The sequence below is a fragment of the Urocitellus parryii genome, chromosome 4 (genome assembly GCF_045843805.1).
Source record: "Urocitellus parryii isolate mUroPar1 chromosome 4, mUroPar1.hap1, whole genome shotgun sequence".
NCBI classification, from domain to species: domain Eukaryota; kingdom Metazoa; phylum Chordata; class Mammalia; order Rodentia; family Sciuridae; genus Urocitellus; species Urocitellus parryii.
In genome coordinates this window covers 201,768,708-201,790,570 of record NC_135534.1, presented here as the reverse complement: position 1 = coordinate 201,790,570, position 21,863 = coordinate 201,768,708, and the positions used below count along the sequence as shown (strand labels likewise).

General features: G+C 36.9%; 1 protein-coding gene across 2 annotated transcripts in view; it reads left to right on the top strand.

Annotated features, from left to right (window-relative positions):
• Positions 1–37: 37 nt before the first annotated feature.
• Positions 38–21,863, top strand: part of Ppp6c (protein phosphatase 6 catalytic subunit) — a 34,865-nt gene continuing 13,039 nt past the window's right edge. The window contains exons 1-2 of one of the 2 annotated variants that reach the window (XM_026386230.2): positions 38–208; positions 15,932–16,027. In XM_026386230.2, coding sequence (XP_026242015.1) covers positions 134–208; positions 15,932–16,027 — 171 coding nt within the window. In that variant the 5' untranslated portion in view covers positions 38–133. The remainder of the gene's footprint in view (positions 209–15,931; positions 16,028–21,863) is intronic. The other variant, XM_077797101.1, reaches the window with a different exon arrangement.

The window sequence follows — 21,863 nt, the reverse complement described above, 5'->3', positions numbered from 1 at the left end:
GGCTCTGACGTCGCTGCGCTTACGCCACTCACGGGCCGGACGTGACGTAGGGAGAGTTCCGGCTTCGGCCTCCGCCGCTGCCTCCGCTACTCCAGCGCCGCCGCCGCCGCTGCCGCGGCTTGTGATTCCTAAAATGGCGCCTCTAGATCTGGACAAGTATGTGGAGATAGCGCGGCTGTGCAAGTACCTGCCGGAGAACGACCTGAAGGTGAGCCCGACCGGAGGGAGACCCACTTGCGGGGCTCGCCCCTTCCGGCTGCGGGGCGACCGCCGGCCCGCCCTTCCTCTCCGCGGGACCCCTGCCGGGTGTACCGGCGGGTCGCAGTGGAGGGCCCTCCGCGGTGCCTGACTATGCGGTCCACCTTGGCGTCACGCGGAGAGCTGGGGAAGCCGGAGTCCCCCGAATGCTGTCCTGGTTCCCTTGGCTGCGATCCCGAGGGATGTCGCGGCCTTTGCCCCGGGGTCGCCTCTTCTGGCCTTCGGACTGTCCCAGCTGCTTTGCTTAAAGGACTTGTCCTCCAGTCGCACGTCCGGGTCCGCCGAGTTGGAGCCGAGCCCCGGGGGGCGGTGCGCCGGGAGAGGGTCGTCCCCACCAGAGGTGACAGCGGCGCGGGAGGCCGGCATCTGACAGGCGTACCGCCCGTGGGTTCCTGAGAAGTGGGAAGGGGTGGACCGCAGCAGTGTGGCAATGATGTGACAGAATGTCAGGTTGCCCCTTTTAACTTACCACTCTTTCACGTCGCCTTTTTTGAGCGTGTGCGTTCATACTTCAGCATGAATCTGGTTTCCGAGCACGTTATTGAGTTTATTTCAGTGAATAGTCAGTCGGCAATGAGTCCTTTAAGTTGTCCCCCCCCCCCCATAACCTCTTAACTCAAGATTTAGTTTTATTGGTTCTCTAAAGGAGGGAACTTATTCCTCGTTACTACCGAGTCCAAGGAAGACATAAAGATGCGGGCAAAAGAATGAAAGTAAAGATAGAGGAGTGTAAGTGGTATACTGTTTTTTTGAAATGTTTCTGTGTTTTGGGTAAAACCAGTGTTTAGGTTCCCAATAGTGTTTATCCGCTAGTGCTAGTGTCTGTTTTATTTGTTCAGTTAACTTTTGTTTTTGATATGTGGTAAATGGGTAGACTGTTGATAACTTGAGTTCGTCTTATGCTTATAAGCTATGGATATAAAACAATTTATCTTTCAAGAAAAAAGTTACTTGTCAGTGAATTGTTTCTCTCAAGGAAGATTTTACTGTGTTCTCCCCCTTCCCCCATTCTCCTTTGGTATAGAAGTTTGATATTTAACATGAGTCAACAAGTATGAGAAACGTTAAGGTCCCATGTGCTGTTGCGAATGAATGTAACTGAATTGCACTTACGTGTTAACTATATCTGTTAATAGGGGAGTCATTCGTGTGCGTTTTCCGTTTTTAATACAATGATTTAACTAAGGAGAAAACTTTTACTAGAAATAATGCAGCATTCATATTCATCCAAGTTCATCAGTTTGTGGCTTCTGTTTTGTGCTTTCTTAGGAAACAACACAACTAACCATGAGACCTAATTAATGAAAAACTAACCACACTTCTTTTGATGGCATTGTTTTGTTTTTGATGCCATAAGTGCACTCAATCATTGCATGTTAGTGAATTGACTGGAATTTTTTTTCTTTTTAGTATGTAGTATTATAAAGTTGTTTTATGCTTTGTTTATAATTAATGTAAAGTGTTCTTTTTTTAATTATGAAAATGTATCTTCATCCCCCCTACCTCCCAGAACTGGGGAGTAAACTCAGGGGTGCTCTAATACTGAGCTAAATCCCCAGCTTTTTTTTTTTTTTTTTTTTTTTTAATTAGAGACAGGATCTCAGTGAGTTGCTTAGCATCTTGCTTTTGTTGAGGTTGGCTTTGAACTTGTGATCCTCCTGCCTCAGCCTCCTGAGCCATTCCCAGCTCTTTATATTTTTTATTTTGAGATTGTCTTCCTAATTTGCTGAGGCTGGCCTTGAATTTATGACCTTCCTGCTCCAGCCTCTTCTGTTGCTGGGATTACAGGTCTATCCCATTGGACCTGACATGTATTTTGATATTAACTTGACATGGACCCTGAAACAATTTGAAAAATAATCAGTGAGATTTTCTGTAGACTTCTCAGTTTGACCAACATTACATTTCCTTCCTACCTTAAGGAAATATAATTATTAAACCATTTTATTTCCTGTTGAAACACAGTTGGACTGTATTTAGCTTTTATCTGTTTAATAAACGTTTCTTTCCCCAACCTTTTGTAGCTACTAAGAAAAGAATTCTGGATTTTTCTTTGCAAGTAGAGACATTTCTTCTGTCCTGGAAATGTTTTTATCAGATTAATTTTCTTGTGCTGCTTGTCTCTGGTGTATTTAAAGAAATTTAATTTTGTTTCTGTTTCTTGGCATTAGTGCAAACTAAAAATAGGTATGCCAAGAAAGTATTACAGGAGTACCTTTTCTGAGGCTTTAAAGCCAAAATAAAAGATTCTTTCAGAGGAAGAAATGTAATTGGGGCCACTTAATGAACATGATGGAAAAGATTTTTTTTTTTCCTGTTGGAAAAGAAGAAATTTGCTGTGTTTTAAATTGATCAGATGTTGGCAGTACTAGGTCAAATAATAAATATATATTTCTAGATCTAATCACAGTTTCTCGATAGCTGAATTGGAAATGGTCAAATCACTAGTACCAAATGGAATCTACCTGCTTTAAAGGAATAAGAATGAAGTATATAAACAAATAGACAGCAGTGTAACCTCTTTTGTAGAAAACTCATATGATTCTCATCCACAAGAAAGATTTTAGAGAATACCATAGAAGTTATAGATTTCATACCTGGCAAAGTAAAATAATGAATGATAAAAGGCAGATTTGCTGAATACTTAAACTTAAGAATTTTGGTAGTATTTTTCCCTTTATTTCGGGGGAGTGCTTTGCCATTGAGCTACACCTCAGCCTTAAACCTATGGAGTTTTGGAGGAGAAGTTCTATAACTTGAAAATGGTCTGATCTGTTGGACAGTTCTTAAAGGAGACATGTAACTAAAGAATTGCACAGTGAACTACTGTTCAGTTTTTAAACAAATTTTTTAGTTGTAGATGGACACGTTCCCTTTATTTTGTTTATTTTTTATGTGGTGCTGGGATCCAACCCAGTGCCTCATGCATGCTTGGTAAGCACTCTACCACTGAGCCACAACCCTGGCCCTTTCTTTTCTTTTTTTTTAACTGAAAATGCTGAAGACATTTATTATAGATGAGACTGGGAAAATACTAGAATCTCTCTTAAGGCTGCAACATAAATAATTGTGTAATTCCATAGTAACAACTTTTATGCATTATAATGGGATCTTTTTTGGAACTCACTTTATGTTTAGTCTGAGCCATTTTTCAGTTTTGTTTTTTATCTTTGTTTGTGTGTGTGTGTGTGTTTCTTGGAATTCAACCCAGGGGTGTTTTACCACTTAGTGACATCCCCAGCCTTTTTTATTTTTAAACATTGCCATTCTCCTCTGTCAGTCTCTTGAGTAGCTTTTTTTTTTTTTTTAATTTAAAAAATGTTTTTATCTTTGAGTACATTGACACAGGCCTATAATCCCAGCAAATTGGGAGGCTGAAGCAGGAGGATGACAAATTTGAGGTCAGCCTTGGCTAATTAGTAAGGTTTATCTCAATAAAAACTAAAAAGGGCTGGGTGATCTAGCTCAGTGGTAGATCACCCTTAGGTTCAGTCCCTGGTCGTGGAAAAAAACAAATAAAAAAATCATTTCCAACTTTTTTTTGTACTGGGGATTGAATTCAGAGGTGCTTTCTCACTGCGCAACAGTCCCAGGCTGTTTTTTATGTTTTATTCTGAGAAAGGGTCTTGTTAAGTTGGTTAAGGCCTCACTAAATTGTTGAGGCTGGCTTTGAAATTCTTCCTGCCTTAGCTTCCCCAGCCACTGGGGTTACAGATATGTGCCACTACAACCAGCTCTGTTCTTTATTTTCTAAACGCACATTGCTTTGCTCCATGGCACTTTACTGCTCCATTTTACCATTTACAGTGTTCTGCCTTGTATGATAGCATGTATGTCTGTTATTAGACGGCAAGATTCTTGAGGAACAGAACCATTTCTTGTGTATTTTCTAGTTTTAGAACATTGACTTGTATATGATAGATAATCAGTAAAGAGTTCAAGTAGAAAAAACAAGAAGGAAAGAACATGCGAGCAGAAAAAAATACCATAAACAATAGTGTGTAGTCCTGAGAGAACACAGCTTGTTCAGAAATTTGAAGTGGTTTGGTATGGCTGGAGGTGGGGTTGGGAATATAAGCAGAAGCTGAATTATGGAAGACAAAGTTGATATGTTTGGATTTTTATCTCTTGGGTGGCACATGAACACATTGCAGTTGTTTTTCCTGTGTTGGGGATTGAACCCAGGGTCTCATGCATGCTAGGTAAATGCTCTACCTCTACCACTGAGCTACGCCCCAGGCCTGATATGCTTTTTATATTTAATTTAATTTAGTTTAATTATTTGTTTTTGGTACCAGAGATTGAACTCAGGGGTACTTGACCATTGAGCTGGATCCCCAACCCTATTTTGTATTTAATTTAGAGACAGGGTCTCACTGAGTTGCTCAGTGCCTTGCCATTACTGAGGTTGTCTTTGAACTTGTTATCCTCCTGCCTCAGCCTCCCAAGCTGCTGGGATTACAGGTGTGTGCCGCCGTGCCCAGCTTTTCATATTTTGTAAGATTTAGAAATATTATTCGGGTAACATGGTGAACCATGGATTGGAATGGGACAGAAATGTCATAGAAGCAATAGAATAGGTGACACACTGTGAGAGCCTGAAGTAAGAGAAGTGATTATGGTGTTTTAAAAGAAATAAAGATCGTGAAGAACTTGTAGATTAGGTCTAGGTTATTAGAGAGAGAGGAGTTCAGTATAACCTCTTAGATTCTTGCTAGGCCAGACAAAAAATCTTGACAGAAGGGCATGATATAGGAAAACTTTTGAGCTTGTGGCAGTCAAGAAGCAGAAGCATATTGAAAGGGGCCTGGGACAAGATATAGCCCCCAAGGACACATTTTCAAGGGCACATTGCCTTTAATCAGGTCCCACCTCCCACAGGTTCTGTCACCTCTCAGTAGTCCATTCAGCTGTTAGTAAATTAATATAATAATGATGTTAGAGCCCTCGTGATCCAATCACTTCCCCAGATCCCCATATGAGCATCCCTACATTGAGGACCAAGTCTTTAATACATGAACCTTTGGGAGACAGTTCAGATAAGAGATGCTTCCAAGTTAAGACATTGGAGTAGAAATGTCTAGAAGACTGCTGCATACAGGTGAGTTAAACAACAGATTAATTAACCAACTAATTTATTTCTGCAGTATTGGAGAATGAACCTAGACTGGGCAAATACTCTACTCTTAAGCTACATTGCAGCCCAATAAAACACATTTTGTTCCTGGTTCTAGGGATTTAATCCAGAGGTGCTTTACCACTTTATCACTGAGCTACATCCCCAGCCCTTTTTATGTTTTTTTTTTTAATGTCCTGTTTTATTTCTTGTCATTGTATCACTTTTTTTTTGAGAGAGAGAGAGAGAGAGAGAGAGAGAGAGAGAGAGAGAATGAGAATTTTTAATATTTATTTTTTAGTTCTCGGCGGACACAACATCTTTGTTGGTATGTGGTACTGAGGATCGAATCCGGGCTGCACGCATGCCAGGCGAGCGAGCTACCGCTTGAGCCACATCCCCAGCCCTTTATGTTTTTTTTTTAAGATAGGGTCTCACTAAATTGCCCAGGCTGGCCTTGAACTTGCATACCTCCTGCCTCAACATCGTGATTTGCCGAGATTACAAGCATGTCTCATCTCACCTGGCAACAAATAATTTTGCTTGCCAGATGTGCTCCAAACACTGTTTTAATTTTATTAAACTTTGTAAACTTTGGAGAAAGATCTAGATCAGTGGTCCTCAACTGGAGACAGTTTTGCCCCAAGGAGATATTTGGCAATGTCTGTAGACAGTTTTGGTTGTTACAGGTAGAGGCGTGAATCTTGTGAGTATATAGTAGGTGTAGAAGTTAGGGATGTTGCTGTTGTACAGGACAACAGCCCCCACAATAAAGAATTAGTAGTGCCATGGTTGAGAAACAGTTTTGCCTGAAGGTACAGATGTTACCTTATGGATCATAAGCTTGTGAATATTACTATCATCAAGGATCCCTTATCTTCAATTCCAGTAATTTGTATATAGTATAGACTATGTAAAATGAAATTTAGGATAGATTTTAATTTCATAAGCTATGAGTTTATTATAAATACCAGTATATAAAAGTAAATATCGGTAGTAGTTTTTAGCTGGGCGTGGTGGCACACCTCTAACTTGGGAGCCTGAGACAGGAGATCACAATTTCAAGGCCAGCCTCAGCAACTTGGTGAGGCCCTAAGTTAGTCTCAAAAAAAAAAAAAAGTCTTGAGACAGGAGATCACAATTTCAAGGCCAGCCTCAGCAACTTGGTGAGGCCCTAAGTTAGTCTCCAAAAAAAAAAAAAGTCTTAGATATTAGATAGCAAGATCAGCTAAGTGAAGAATTTAAAAAAATTAGAACCCAGTATATTTGAGGGCCAAGAGGGAACAAGGAGCAGAATGTAGAATAGAACCACAACAAATACTTTTTTTTTTGCAGGGGAGCAGGATTGAACCCAGGAATGCTCACTGAGCTATGTCTTTTTATTGTTTTTTTTTTTTTTTTTAATTTTGAGACAGAGTCTTGCTAAGTTGTTGAGGATCTTGCTAAGTTTCCAAGGTTGGCCTCAAACTTGCAATCTTCTTGCCTTAGACTCCCAAGTAGTTTGGATTATGGATGTGTGCCACTGTGTCTGACCATAAACACATATTTTAAGGACAAAGTAGAGAAGAAAAATAAGATCTCCCAATAACGGGGCCACAAGGATTAGCAATTAATTGGGCCAGAAAAAAGAGAGAGGAGTATAATTTGTTTCAGTTTGGAAGAACATTTAGAATCTTTTCTCAGTGACTGTTATTGAGCAGTAAAGGAAGCCATGCATTCTGCAAACCAAGTTAGTAGAACAAAGCTATGAAGCTTTGGAGGGGAAGAGTGTATGTTGTGCCCATGGCATGGCTGGACTCTTGTGAGTTTACCATGTATATTGTTGGTGACCTACATAAGGTTTATACTGAAATTTATAGATTTTTCTTTTTTGTGTGTGTACTGGTTATGAACTTCTAAGCAACTGCTGAATTAAAGAGATGAGAGGCAGTAGCTTTGGTTTAGACACATAGCTCTCAAAATCTTTAGTTTGGATCTGCGGAAGTGGCAGTGATAGGCAGCAGCTGCAACTTTACTCTAGTTAGCATGCCTGGGCTCCAGGTGAAGGATTCTGCTTAAGTAATTTTATATGTTTTCTCCAGACAACCTTTGAGATTGACAAGGTGTGACTGTGATATTCTTCAATTTATGGTCCTTTGTTTCTTTTTTCCTTTTTTTTGGATATTATTGGGAATTGAGTCCAGGGACATTGTATGACTGAGCTACATCCCTTGCCCATTTTATTTTTTATTTTGAGTTCTTCTTGCTAAGTTGCCCAGGCTGGTCTTGAACGTGTGCTCTTCCTGTTTCAGTGTCCTGAGTACTGGAATTATGGGTGTGCACTAGTGTATCTGGCTCAGTGTTACTTACAGACCAGCACTGAGAGTGTGGGCCAGTCATCAGGCAGGACTAGGAGGCATTATGACTCAGGAGAGCCAATCACATGTGAATGTAAATTATGGCCCATTGGAACATAGGAACGGTGGAGTCCCTCAGGATTCTTTGTTGTGACTACTTACAATATGTTAATTAAATGATAACTTACTTTGTTCCAAAAAGGATATAGGGTGGTTTGCAAAAGTGCATTTAGTGTAGCAGTATAAATTACTTTTAGAAATAAATAAGAAAAACAAGTCGAGAAAATAAAGGTAGGAAACCAAGATGGACTAGCAGTAAAAGTAAGAATTTTACGTAATAAAATTTGTGATGACCAGGTTACTACTATTTTTTTATATATGTATATAGTATTTACTTTTTAAAAAATGTTTATTTTATTTATTTATATGTGGTGCTTAGAATCGAACCCAATGCCTCACACATGCTAGGCAAGCTCTCTGCCACTGAGCCACAACCCCAGGCTCCAGCTTACTTCTTAAAGATTAGGCCCTAAGTTTTTCAGATGCCTCCAGAAAGGCTGAAACTGATCAATTTAAAAATACACTGAGTCTGTAAGATGATAATACGAAAGGCTTCTCAGAGAAATTAACTTCTATCCCTGATAGAGGGAACAGAGAGACATTCTTACCCTGGGTCCTCTGTGAAGGATCTTGTATGTGGTCTACACAGTAGTAAGCTCTGTAGAAGAATTATCCTATAATGGAAACAGTCAGTTACTACAGTTGATGGCATGACATCATTGTGTAATTTTTGGGAAAGCAGTTGGGAAAGGAGGGTAGTATTAGGATGAGCATAGTCCTCCCAAGAGGACAGTCTGGCTTAATTCAGGATAGAATTTATAATAGTTTTATTTATTGTTTGAATAATGGTTTAATAATTGATCTTTATAGGGCTGGGGCTGTAGCTCAGTGGTAGAGTGCTTGCCTTGCACATGTGAGAGGCACTGGGTTCGATCTTCAGCGCCACATAAAAATAAACAAATGAAATAAAGGCATGTTGTCCATCTACAACTACAAAAATAAAAAATAAAAAAATTGATCTTTATAGAGTTGTTCACAGTGGAGCTTCCAGGTTTACAAGTAACATAATTTTCTGAATATGAGCAAGTTGAGAGATGAATATTCTGAGAAATAGAGAACTTTTCCCTCCCCCCAAAGTTGTGGAAAGAATGGAAAATGAGCTCCCTGGAGGCTTGCATCAGAGGATATGTTGGAAGAAAATATTGTTTGTATATCTGGTATAAGCTCTTACTCTAACTGGTGGTAGCTAGGCCTGTTTTTTTGGTCCTGGGGATTGAACCTGGAGGCACTTTACCACTGAGCTACATTCCTAGCACTTTTTATTTTTTATTTTGAAACAGATTAAGTTGTTGAGGGTCTCAATAAGTTGCTAGTTGCTGGGATTACAGGCATATTCCACAGTGCCCATCTCCAGCAGGCCTATTCTTTTTTTTTTTAATTTTTTTTTTTTAAGTTGGACACAATACTTTATTTATTTTTATGTGGTGTTGAGGATTGAACCCAGGGTATCACACGTGCTAAGGGAGTGCTCTACCACTGAGCCGCAACTCCAGCCCAGGACTATTCTTAAAAGATGTGAAATCTGAAAGGCAGTGTGGCTGGAACAAGTAACTGATAGCATAAAAGCCTCATGGAGAGCAGACTTGGAAACAAAAACTCTGCTTATTCTGGTTTGACTAACAGCAAAGCACTTCATATATATATTTAATTGTTGATAGACCTTTATTTTATTCATTTATTCATATGCGGTGCTGAGAATCGAACCCATTACCTCACACATGCTAGGCAAGTGCTGTATCACTAGGCCACAACCCCAGCCCACAGCAAAGCACTTCTAAAATATCTTGGTGGAATTCTTTGAGGAGGCTTGGCACATGTACCAGAGAAAATACTGCAGATATAATGAGCAAAGCATTATACCTAAGAAAGGTAGCTGTTGTCCTGAGATAGATACCTTAAAGCCTCACTGTATTATTTTAATTTTAAAATTATATAGTATCAGAAAAATCATTTAAAGTATTAACTGGTACTGTGAAGCTAATCTAAAAAGAATTGTGCTTTTTATTTTGGCAAAGAGGAGGGAGGTTGTGATGAAAAACTAAAAAAATTATAGGCCAAACAGAATTATTTATCAGTTTCTCTTATATTTGTTCTTTGGAACTGCCCTTAAGCCATAAGTGAGTTTGGATTTGAAAAAATGCAACTAGATATAAATTTTGGATTTTTAAAAAAATCTTTATTTTGTTTACTCTTTTTTATGTAGTGTTGAGGAAAGTGCTCTGCCACTGAGCCACAACCTCAGCCCATAAATTTTGGATTTTAATTACAGTGAAATCAATAAAAATTTAAATCAGTCATGGTGGTGTATACCTGTAATCCCAGCTACTCAGGAGGCTACGGCAATAAGACTGAGAGTTGGAGACCAGCCTGGGCAGTTTTGGGAGATCCTGTCTCATAATGGAAAAAAAAAAAATTTTTTTTGGTGGTGCTAGGGAATGAATCCATTGGCCTCGTGCCTGCAAAGCAAGCACTCTACCAACTGAACTAAATCCGCAGCCCTCATAATTAAATTTTTACAAAGGGCTGGGAATTAGTGGTAAAGTGTACCCCCCCCAAAAGTTTACATCTCCCCCCAAAATTAAGTAATAAATTAAAAATTATATATCACAGGTCTAATAGATTATTAATAGGAATATGATGCTGTACAACTCTGATCTTTTGAAATTGGATGGACAGTCTAATCAGAGGGAAGAAATTTTGTGTTTATGGTCAAGGTGGTGATGATTAATTTTAACTTGTAATATTTATTTTTTCTTATGAAAAGTGATTGCCTAGAAAGTGAACATGGAGACTTGGGGAGTGCCTGCTAATGGATATTTGGAGTTTCTTTTTGGAGTGGTGAAAATGTTCTAAAATTGATTGTGGTGATGGTAGCATAACACTGTGACTATACCTAAAACCATTGAATTTTATACTATAAGCCATGAATTTTATGGTATGTAAATTATATCCCAATAAAGTTTTAAAAAAATGAGTCTAATTTCTGGTCACCAGCTTTCCAAACCAAATCCAAATATATTAAAACAATCTGCTCATGAAATAGTCCGTAGGAAAGACTTCATAAAAATTAAAAACTTATGCTCTTTGAAAAATTATTGTTAAGAGAATGGGAAGGTAAGCCACAGATTTGGATAAACCTTTTGCAACATATAATACAGGATTGTTATCCAAAATAGACAAAGAACTCTTAAAATTCGGAAATAAACTGGGCACATACTTGTAATCTTAGCTACTGGGGAGGCTGAGACAGGAGGATGTCAAGTTTGAGTCCAGAACACTGACAACTCCAAATGTGGATGAAGTCCTGGAGCAAAGGGAGCGTTTGCGCACTGCTGGTGGGAATGCAACATGATATAGCCTCTTTAGAACTGTTTGGAAGTTTCTTACAAAACTGAACATGCTATTACCATATGATCCGGCAATTCTGCTTTTTAATATTCACCCAAATGAATTGAAAACCTATTTCCACACAAAAAGCTGTATGTACATGCTATATAGCAGCTTTGCTCAGAATTGCCAGAACTTGAAAGCAATCAAGATATCCTTCAGTAGATGAATGGATAAACAGACTGGTACATCCAGACAGTGGGATACACTGCCTAAAAGGAATGAACTCACAAACCATGAGAAGACATGGAGAAATTTTAAATGCATATAATTAAGTGAAAGAAGCCAACCTGAAAAGGCTACTTTTGTATGATTCCAACTATATGAATTCTGAGGAAGGTAAAACTACTGAAACAGTAAAAAGATCAGTGGTTTCTAGGATTTGGAGGGAGGTAAGGATTAATATGTGAAGTGCAGGATTTTCAGGGTAGTGAAACTACTCTGTATGATACTTTAGTAATAATGATGTGTCAATAATGTGTCAATGTAGATTCTTTAGTTGTGACAAATGTACCATTTAGGTGCAATATGTTGATAATGGGGGAGGCTGTATGTATATGTTTGGGTGTATGGAAACTGTACTTTCTGCTCAGTTTTTCTGTGAACCTGAAATTGCTCTAAAAATAGTCTATTGAAAAGGGTAAAAACAATTTAAAAATTTGCTCTGAGAAAAATTATTGTTAAGAGAATGGGAATCTGCTTTCCTTGGAGTCTTAACTCTCTTAGTAATTACTGTTTCCATATTTGTAGTTGCTTAGACCAGAAATCTTAAGTTACTTTTAGTTCTTTATAACACCTTGTAACGAGTTGGTCGTAAATCTTGCAAATGCTACATTCAAAAAAAATACCTGAATATGTCTACTTGTTATCATCTTTCTACTTTTACTACCCTGGTCCAAGGCAGGATTAACTTATTGTATAAACCATCTAACTAGTCTTCTTCTTTTTCCTTTACTCACCAGCTCCTGCCCCCCCCCCCCAGTAGTCTGTTTTCTACAATAGATTTAAAGTCACAGCAGTCCTTTTTCAGGATGTTGTAATGGCTTCCCATGACTCTCAGTAGAAGTCTGGGTTCTCTTATATTCACACCAGTGACCTTTCCAATTTTGTGGCACTTTACTGTCTTTCAGAATCTTATTCAATTTATAATCACACCAGCCTCCATATTTCTCAGACAGCAAGCCTGCTTCATGTCAGAGCTTTTTGTACTTATTTATTGTCGCTCTGCCCCATAGCCTTACCTTCTTTAGATTTGTGTTCAAAAGTCACTTTATCAGTAAGGGTTCTGTGCTCTCCATATTTAACATATCACTACCAACCTTTCACTATTCACACTCCACATCCTTCTTCCAGTGTTTCAGTTTTCTCCATAGGTCATAACTCCATGTAACAAATTACTGTATATACTTTACTTATTATTTTAAGTATTTTTTAGTTGTCAGTGCATCTTTTATTTATTTATGTGCTGAAGATCGAACCCAGGGCCTCACACATGCCAGGCAAGTGCTCTACCACTGAGCTACAACTCCAGCTCCCTATTTTACTTATTTTTAAAAAATATTTTTAGCAGGCTGGGGTTGTGGCTCAGCGGTTGAGCGCTCGGCTGGCATGCGCGAGGTCCTGGGGTTCATTCCTGAACACCACATAAAAATAAGTAAACAAAATAAAGGTATTGTGTACAATTAAAAAATAAATATTAAAAAAAGTATTTTTAGCTATAGTTGGACACAATATCTTTGTTTTATTTATTTTTATTCTGATGATCAACCTAGTGTCCCCAGCCCTATACTTCACTTAATTTATTGTCTTCTTTCCCTATTAAAATATGATCTGCTTGAAAGCAGGGCTTTAGTTTCATCTTTTTTTTTTTAACCTTTTTTCTAGTTGTCATTGGGCCTTTATTTCTTTATATGTGGTGCTGAGAATTGAACCTAGTTCCTCACGCTTGCGAGGCAAGCGTTCTACCACTGAGCTACAACCCCAATCCTAGGTTCATCTTGATCATTGTCATTTACTTTGTGTCCAGAGCAATACCTGATAACATTAGACACCAGTAATTATTCGTTGCATTAAACAACTAAATATTCAAGATAGTATAGTGGGAAAGGTAAGAAACCTGGATTCCAGATCTGTTCCTAAGATTAAGTAGCTTTGTGACCTTAATCTTTGTGGGGCCCAGTCATGAGATTTGGCATAGGTGGGTTTTAATGCAGGCCAGAATTTTAATTTTAATTTTAATTAATTTATTTTTTGGGGAATTATATCTTGGATTTATTTTTAAAAATCTTATTCAAAATATTAAATAATACAATTTCAAATATGAAAAAAATTACTGCAGTAAAACAGTTCAGGTGTATTTCCATTGTGCTTCCTTTCCTCATTGGGACAGTCAAGTGTCCAGCCGAGAGGAAGGATGGACGGTGCTGCTTCTTCCATCTCTACACAAAACACATGACTGTGGCTCGCTCCGGCTTTGTTTAACACATAGTAGAGGTGATGCTTTCTGAAAAGTTGTAGTGACACTTGTAAGTCAAAATGGTTCAAATTACTTATTTACATACTGATCAATTCTTTGTGATAGAAAGACAGACTCAAAGGAAATGTAGTAAATAATTTCCAGTTGCTATAAAAAATAAATAAGAAAATAAAACAAATTCAGGAGAGGAAAGGGTCATTGTACACGTATATCTTTTATGTATACAAATAACTTCATTCAGGTATAATTTTAATTTGAAAGACTGAGATGCAGTCTTATTTCAGAAATTTATAACTGGTATCTGTTCCTATAATGAATGATGGATGGTAGGGCTTCAGGTTGGTTTGATGAAGCATGTGAGGGTTTGGGACTCTAGGCCAGAATGACAACAGGCCAAAAGGAGGATCTTGTCTTTGAGGTGCTATCAAAGATCAAGAACTTATCATGGGAATAAGCACAAATCATTTTATTTTGAAGTCTTCTGTTTTGTTGTCTAATAATTAGGAAATAAACAGCTGTATTTACTCTCATTTTCTTTTGGTGGGCCTTTTTTCATTATCTTCCTCCTTCCACTCCCATTGTGAATTCTATCCTATGCTTGCCTCTGTATAAGTGTTAAAACTGTTGAAGTGTATCTCTTATATATTAAAACAATTGTAGCATTTAGATTCCTTAGTGTTTAAATAATATATTTTTGCTTATTAGATTATTTCTTCCTTTCTTGGCAGACATATTGTTTTTTTTTTTTAATATTTTATTTTTTAGTTATTGGCAGACACAACATCTTTGTTTGTATGTGGTGCTGAGGATCGAACCCGGGCCGCACGCATGCCAGGCAAGCGCGCTACCGCTGAGCCACATCCCCAGCCCCTTGGCAGACATATTGTAACATCCAGTAAGCCTCTGGCAGTAGACTAGTAGTTCGATCCAAACTGATTTTATATGGAAGATTCCTGTCCACTTTCTGTATGTCCACTTCTCTACATGTAGCTGAGGATATACTTCTCTCTCTAGAATGCTATTGTGAGAATATGTTTTCTCTGAAACCACATTTCTTTGGTTTGAGTGTGAAAAGAGGACAAATATATATCCTTCCCAATCCTGTGACCTTACTCAGGGCCTTGTGTATGCTAGGCAAGTGCTCTACCACTGAGTTATATCCCAAACCACAGGACAAATATTTTTCAAATGCAAACATTTTAGAGTTGTGTTTTTTTTTTAAGTGATGTGACTCTTCAATTTGAGGTTTCCATTTTATAATTATTTAATTGTAATCTTTTTATGTTGAAATAATAACGGATTCACATGCAGTTGTAAGAAATAATGAGAAATTCTATGTATCATTTACCCAGTTTCCCACAGAGTGACATTACAAAGAATTGTAATACAGTAACACAACCTTGATATTGACATTAATACATACTTGATCTTGTTCATATTTCTGTAGTTTTGCTTGTGTGTGTGTATATTCTCTATAATTTTATTAAAATTAAAAATGGTTTATATATCCATTTTTATTATATTCCAGATACATAATAGTTCCATCATTAGAATTCTTTTTGTTGTCCTTTTATAACCACACCCATTTGTTTCCTGCTGTCAGCAACTCTTGGTTTCTGGCAACCCCTAATCTGTTCTCCATTTCTATGAATTTTCTCATTTTAAGAACATTACATAAATGACATCATATAATATGTCTGAGATAGGCTTTTTTCACTTGGCATATATACTTCAAAATTAATCCAGATTGTTGTGTGGCAATAGTTCATTTCTTTTTATTGTTAGGTACTATTCCATGATGGGATATACCACAACTTTTTATTTGATATGTAAAGTTTTTATTGTCAAGAGTGTAGTTCCTGGGTCATGGTCATGGTAAGTACATGGTTTACTTTTAAATTTAGCAGATAAAACCTTTTACTGTTAAAATTACATATTCTTGGATTTATTCTTTTAATTTGGTGAAAGCATCATTTTATTGTTCCTTGTAAAGTTATGTCTCCTAGAACCCATTATGTAGCCAGGGGGTTTGCATCAGGGGATAGTAATTGTGTCATTCTTATGTATTATGAACTCTGTTTGAAAGCTGACAGAAATCTAACCCCAGAATCATCATAGGGTAGTTTCCTTTCAAAGATTATACTTAGTCTTTTTAAATATTAGTCCTTGTATTTTTTGTATTTGGCCCTTGATTTTAATATTGTAGTAAATGTTTGCATTTTATTTTTCTTCTTTTAGCGGCTATGTGACTATGTTTGTGACCTTCTCTTGGAGGAGTCAAATGTTCAGCCAGTATCAACACCAGTAACAGTGTGTGGAGACATACATGGACAGGTGAAATTTTCATAAAGAATTTTTAAATTTTTATGTTGTCCATGATTCATTTGTGTTACTACTTTAAAAAGAAAAAAGGAAAAAAAATCCTGATTGAAAAAAAAATCTAACAAAAATCCCCAATAAAACAGGAAAACCCAATTTGTGGTTAAGTTACCTCAGTCTCTGTGGTATTAATAATTATTGACTTACTGTTCTGGAAAATAAAAGCAGTGATCAAAATTACTCATGAGGTGTTTTAAAATTACATTCTAAAATTGAATAAAATGCTCTGTTAATTGTTCTGTGCATGACAGAACTTTTTGGTGGCAGTAGAAGATATAAAATACAAATAGGGGCTACTTATAGTAATTATGATTAATAGGAGATGTTTTCCCCCATTTCATTCTATTTATTCTTTTTGTTCTTGTCACATATTATTGAAATTTTATCATTTCATTCATGGTAATGAGGCTAGCAAAGGTTCAGAAAAATAAAATTGTTGGAACATGCTTTCACAGAAAATTATTGATAGAATGAGATGAAAAAGATTTGAATTCATTTTTTTTCCCCATCTGCTGGGAGTTTGTTTCAGAGTAATGACAGGAAGGGCACACCTCACCCTTAGACTGTACTGTCAGTATTAACCTAGTTGGAAACCTTACATGTATATATAGAATTTTATATATATAATCTATATATTTTATATATATATATATAAAGTTGAATAGGTCATTCATTGCCTGCCATGAGTGCAATGCAGTTGGAACTGTATTACCTAGAATACATTGTGAACAATATAGTCTTTTAAAATGTTTTTTGGAACTGGGGATTGAACCCAAGGGTACTCTACCATTGGGCTATATCCCTAGTCCTTTGTATTTTTTATTTTGAAACAGGGTCTAAGTTGTCTAGGCTGGCCTGGGATTTGCGATCCTCCTGCCTCAGCCTTCTGAGTTGCTGGGATTACAAGTGTGAACCATGGCACCTGACTATAATACAGTTCTTTTTTTTTTTTTTTTAAATTTATTTTTTAGTTTTCGGCAGACACAACATCTTTATTTGTATGTGGTGCTGAGGATCGAACCTGGGCCACACGCATGCCAGGCGAGCGCACTACCGCTTGAGCCACATCCCCAGCCCATATAATACAGTTCTTATGGATACCAACAGGACTTGGTCTGCCTTAAATATGACTATGTGAAGGAGCAGAAATGTATCTAAATTGGCCCTGATTAGGCCTGCTCCATAAATAAAATCCTATTTTGACTACTTATAATAAAGCTATTTCCTTTTTGCTTTTTCAACTCTTTTCTGAATGATGAGATTATAATAAATTTTACATCTGCATGTCATTGGCTCCTAAATAGAGGCCCTATTATGTCATCTTTGATTTGTTAAAATAGAAATTCTCTATAGTAGACTTTAGGAATGAATTTCTTCAACTTTCTGTGTAACTTCTCTCCAAAATTATTATAAAAGTATTATAGGACTGGGGATATAGCTCAGTTGGTAGCGTGCTTGCCTCATGTGCACAAGGCCCTGTGTTTAATCCCCAGCACCTGACACAAAAAAAGTATTATAAGCATTTGTATTTTGCTAACATCAAGAATATTAATATTAGGGCTGGGGTTGTAGCTCAGTGGTAGAGCACTTGCCTAGCAAGTGCATGGCCCAGGGTTTGATCCTCAGCACCACATAAAAATACATAAATAAAATAAAGGTATTATATTCAACTACAACTAAAAATAAATATTAAAAAATATTAATATTAGCAGTGACTACATTTTTTATATACTTTTATTTGTTTATTATTTTCTTTAATGTGGTGCTAAGGATCAAACCCAGTGGGAGACATGTGCTAGGCAAGCACTGTACCACTGAGGTACAACCTATATCCCCCACACCATGTATAATTTTTTCAGTTGTAGATGGACACAGTACCTTTATTTTTATGTGATGTTGAGGATAGAACCCAGTTTTTCACCCATGCTGAGCTACAACCACAGGCCTACATTTCATTCTCTCTCTCTTTTTAAATGTTTAGTTGTAGATGGACACAATACCTTTATTTATTTATTTTTTATGAGATGTTGAGGATAAAACCCAGTTTTTCACAAATGCTGAGCTACAACCCCAGGCCTACATTTCCCTCCCCCCCCCCCTCAATTTTTAGTTGTAGATGTTCACAATACCTTTACTTACTTACTTAACTTGTTTATTTATTTATTTATTATGTGGTGCTAAGGATCAAACCCAGTGCCTGACATGTGCTAGGCAAGTGCTCCACCACTGAGCTACAAACCCAACCCATCCTTCTATACATTTCTAAAACTAGGGTAAACCAAGTAACTTTTTCCCCTGGTTGTAATATTAAAATTGAGGAGTTACTTGTGTTATCCAAGGATTTTATGATATGTGAATTACAGCTATATCAAACATCAGAAAGTTAGAGACAACCTCAAACTACTAAAATAAATTAAAAGTATACAATTGTATTGCTGCATTATATATACTTTTAGCTATAGATGGAGACAATATCTTTATTTATTTTTTTATGTGGTGCTGAGAATCAAACCCAGTGCCTCATACATGCTAGGCAAACGCTCTACCACTGAGCCATGACCCCAGCCCTTACATATACTTTCTTTCTTTTATTTGTTTTAATTAGTTATATACACTTTCAATCAGTTTTACAATTCTTGCTAACATTTCTTTGTTTTGATGTTAACAGTGTGCTTTTCTGTACTTTCAATGTCAGATTGTTTCAATCATGTTAGATAAGTTTTTAGAAAGTGAAACAGAGACTATGAAAAACTAAAGAATTAGCCCAAATTACACAGCCACTAAGGGGAGAACTGAGATTTGAAACACCCTGTTGCACATTTTATTTGAAGAACTATCACCCAACTGTGAACATTGTTTCTCTTATACTTGATTCCTAAAAATAATTGCTAATCAAAACTATGGGATTTGAGCTTCTGAACAGCTACTGACAAATTAAGTCAGATGTAGGATATATCCTTTGGGTCTTGCACAGTTGCCTAACCCCTTGGGCCAGTTTAAGAATTGCAAGATTCAGTTGAGTATGAATGAACATGTTGGCAATAAGTAGTGCTGACAAACCTTGAATCAGTGTAATCAGGGAGGAGATTACAGACTTCAGAATTAGACACAGTTTGACTTTGGCTGCATACTAACTATTTAAGAAGCCACATCAGCTAGCACACAGATTCCTTAAGTGTGGCCTACAGACCCTTTGCAGGTAGTCCAGAAGTAATGGAGGGTAAAATTGTTGGTGCCTCAGCAAGAAATGAGAGAGTGGCACTGGACTCTGCTGGCTGTCATTATTATCTTCACCAGCATACATGTACAGTAAAATAAAGTATCAATTTATGCATGTCCTTGATGAAGCAAGAAGTATTGATTTTATTAATTCTCAACCCTTGAATGTGTACATCTTTAGGCTTTGCTGTGTGATATAGTGGGAAGTATGCATAAAGCATATTTGCTATATACTGAGGGAAGATGATTTTACTCTTTTTGGTTTTTTTGGTTCTTGAGTATATATGTTTTACTGAAAAAAATCATTAATAAAGTAACATAAAAATGTACAAACACATTAATTAATGACAGAATTATTTCAGTGAAAAATATTTTTAAAAACATCTTTAGATTTCATTGCAGAAATGTATCCCTGGCACCTCTTAAAACATAAGAGCAAGCTCAAAAAAATGTTGTGTAGTCCTTTTTTAATTGCACACTGGTTTTTACTTAATAGACCAAATGACAGAGTATGGTTATTCAGACTTGGGTATTTGGCAGCCATTTTTGCAGAAGTTAAGAGAATAAGTTTAGTCATTTCAAAGGAAGCAATTGACTATGTTTATTGCCAATGACAATATTTGAATTTATTTATGAGAAATTGGAGTTTTAGAGAATTTGAGTCTGCTATCATGAAGCTCACAGTTTCTGATACTTTTAAAGACTTTCTTGATGACATAAGTTGAAATGTGTTTGAACTTGTGATCCTTCTGCCTTAGCCTTTCAAGGCACTGGGATTACAGATGTGCCCCAACCACCATGTGCCTGGCAATGACAAGTGGTGATGTTAACAAATGTAGTGTAGGGTTTTTTTTTTTTTTTTGTTGTTGTTGTTTTGTTTTTGGTACTAGGGATTTGAATCTAGAGGTAGTTAACTACTGAGCCTTATGCCCAGTCCCCCCCTTTTTAAATTTTTGTTTTTTAAGTTATGGATGGACATGATACCTTTATTTATTTATATGTGATGCTGAGGATCAAACCCAGTGCCTCACTCATGCTAAGTAAGCACTTTACCACTGAGCCACAATCCCAGCCCCATGCCCAGCCCTTTTAAGTTTTTGAGAGAGGGTCTTGCTAAGTTGCTTAGGGCCTCTCTAAGTTGCTGAGGCTGGCTTGAACTAGTGATCCTCATGCCTCATCTTCCCAAGTCATTGGAATTATAGGCATGTGCTACAGTTGGGCCAAATGTAGTTTTTTGAAGATATTTAATGAAATATTATTTCCGTCTTCCAAATGACCAGTGTCACCATTCACTGAAAGCTTAAGCGATGCCAATCTAACAGTGTATGAATATACCACTACAGCCAAGTGATGGTATGTTTTCAGATTCATTTAGAGATGGTTTTAGTTTTCACATTGTGATTAATTTTATTAAGCTGCCACTTGTTGAATTTTGGTATAATATTAAAAGAATATGCACAATTATCTGAAAATGTTAGCAAATACTTCTCCCTTCTATAACTACATATTTGTGTGAAGCTGCATTTTCTTCATATACTTTAATCAGTATGTTCCAACAGATTGTAGAGGCAGGTCTCATTAAATAGCTAATTTTGGAAAACACAGTTTACTTTTATTAAAACATTACAATTCAATGGGCTATTTATTTATTTATTTATTTATTTATTGTGGTACTATGGTATTAGCTCTACCACTGAACTACATTGTCAGCATTTTATTTTATTTTATATTTGAGACAGGGCCTCACTAAGACCCAAGCTGGTCTGGCACTTGCAATTCTCTTACCTCCCCTTCCTTAGTTACTGAGATTACAGGAGTGTACCACCATGCCTAGCTGAGGGTTTTTCTCATTCTCAGTTTTTATTTCTAACATGTTATGTATCAATTTGTATTGGCTACATAAATTAAAGCTTTTTTCTGGACCTGTATATTTTAAGACTATGAATAAATCTTAGAAACAGAAAGCTTAAGAAGTACTGAACTGGGCTGGGTTTGTGAAGTACTCACCTGGCATGTGTGAGGCATTGAGTTCAATCCTCAGCACCACATAAAAATAAATAAATGAAATAAAGTTTTTTTTGTGTTTATTGATAACTATAAAAAAGAAAAAAAAGTACTAAGCTGTTTGGCTGTTTTCTTGCCTCTGATGATGGAATAAAATTTGCTTCTTGATATTGTTTTTGGCTTAAAATGAGAACATTTATAGTGTGTCAAAGATATGAAAATCATAGTTTATTTGTGAAATGATGAGATGGGCTTCCAGTAATATGGGATGAAGGTTATTGTCTGCAAGTGTTCACACTAAATATTCATTATATTAATGAAGTTTGGAAAAAACTTAAAATATGGGGTAAGAATTGTGGGTCACAGAAACAAAATATTTAATTACCTATTATATAGAAGGTAAATGGAAACTTAGAAAGCTTTTGTTCAGGACAGGTTTCTTCCCCCCCACCCCAATAGCTTTCATATATTTATTTATAATTTTTTTTAATGTGGTGCTGAGGATTGAACCCAGTGCCTCATGCATGTGAGGCAAGCACTCAACCACTGAGCTACCACCCTAACCCCC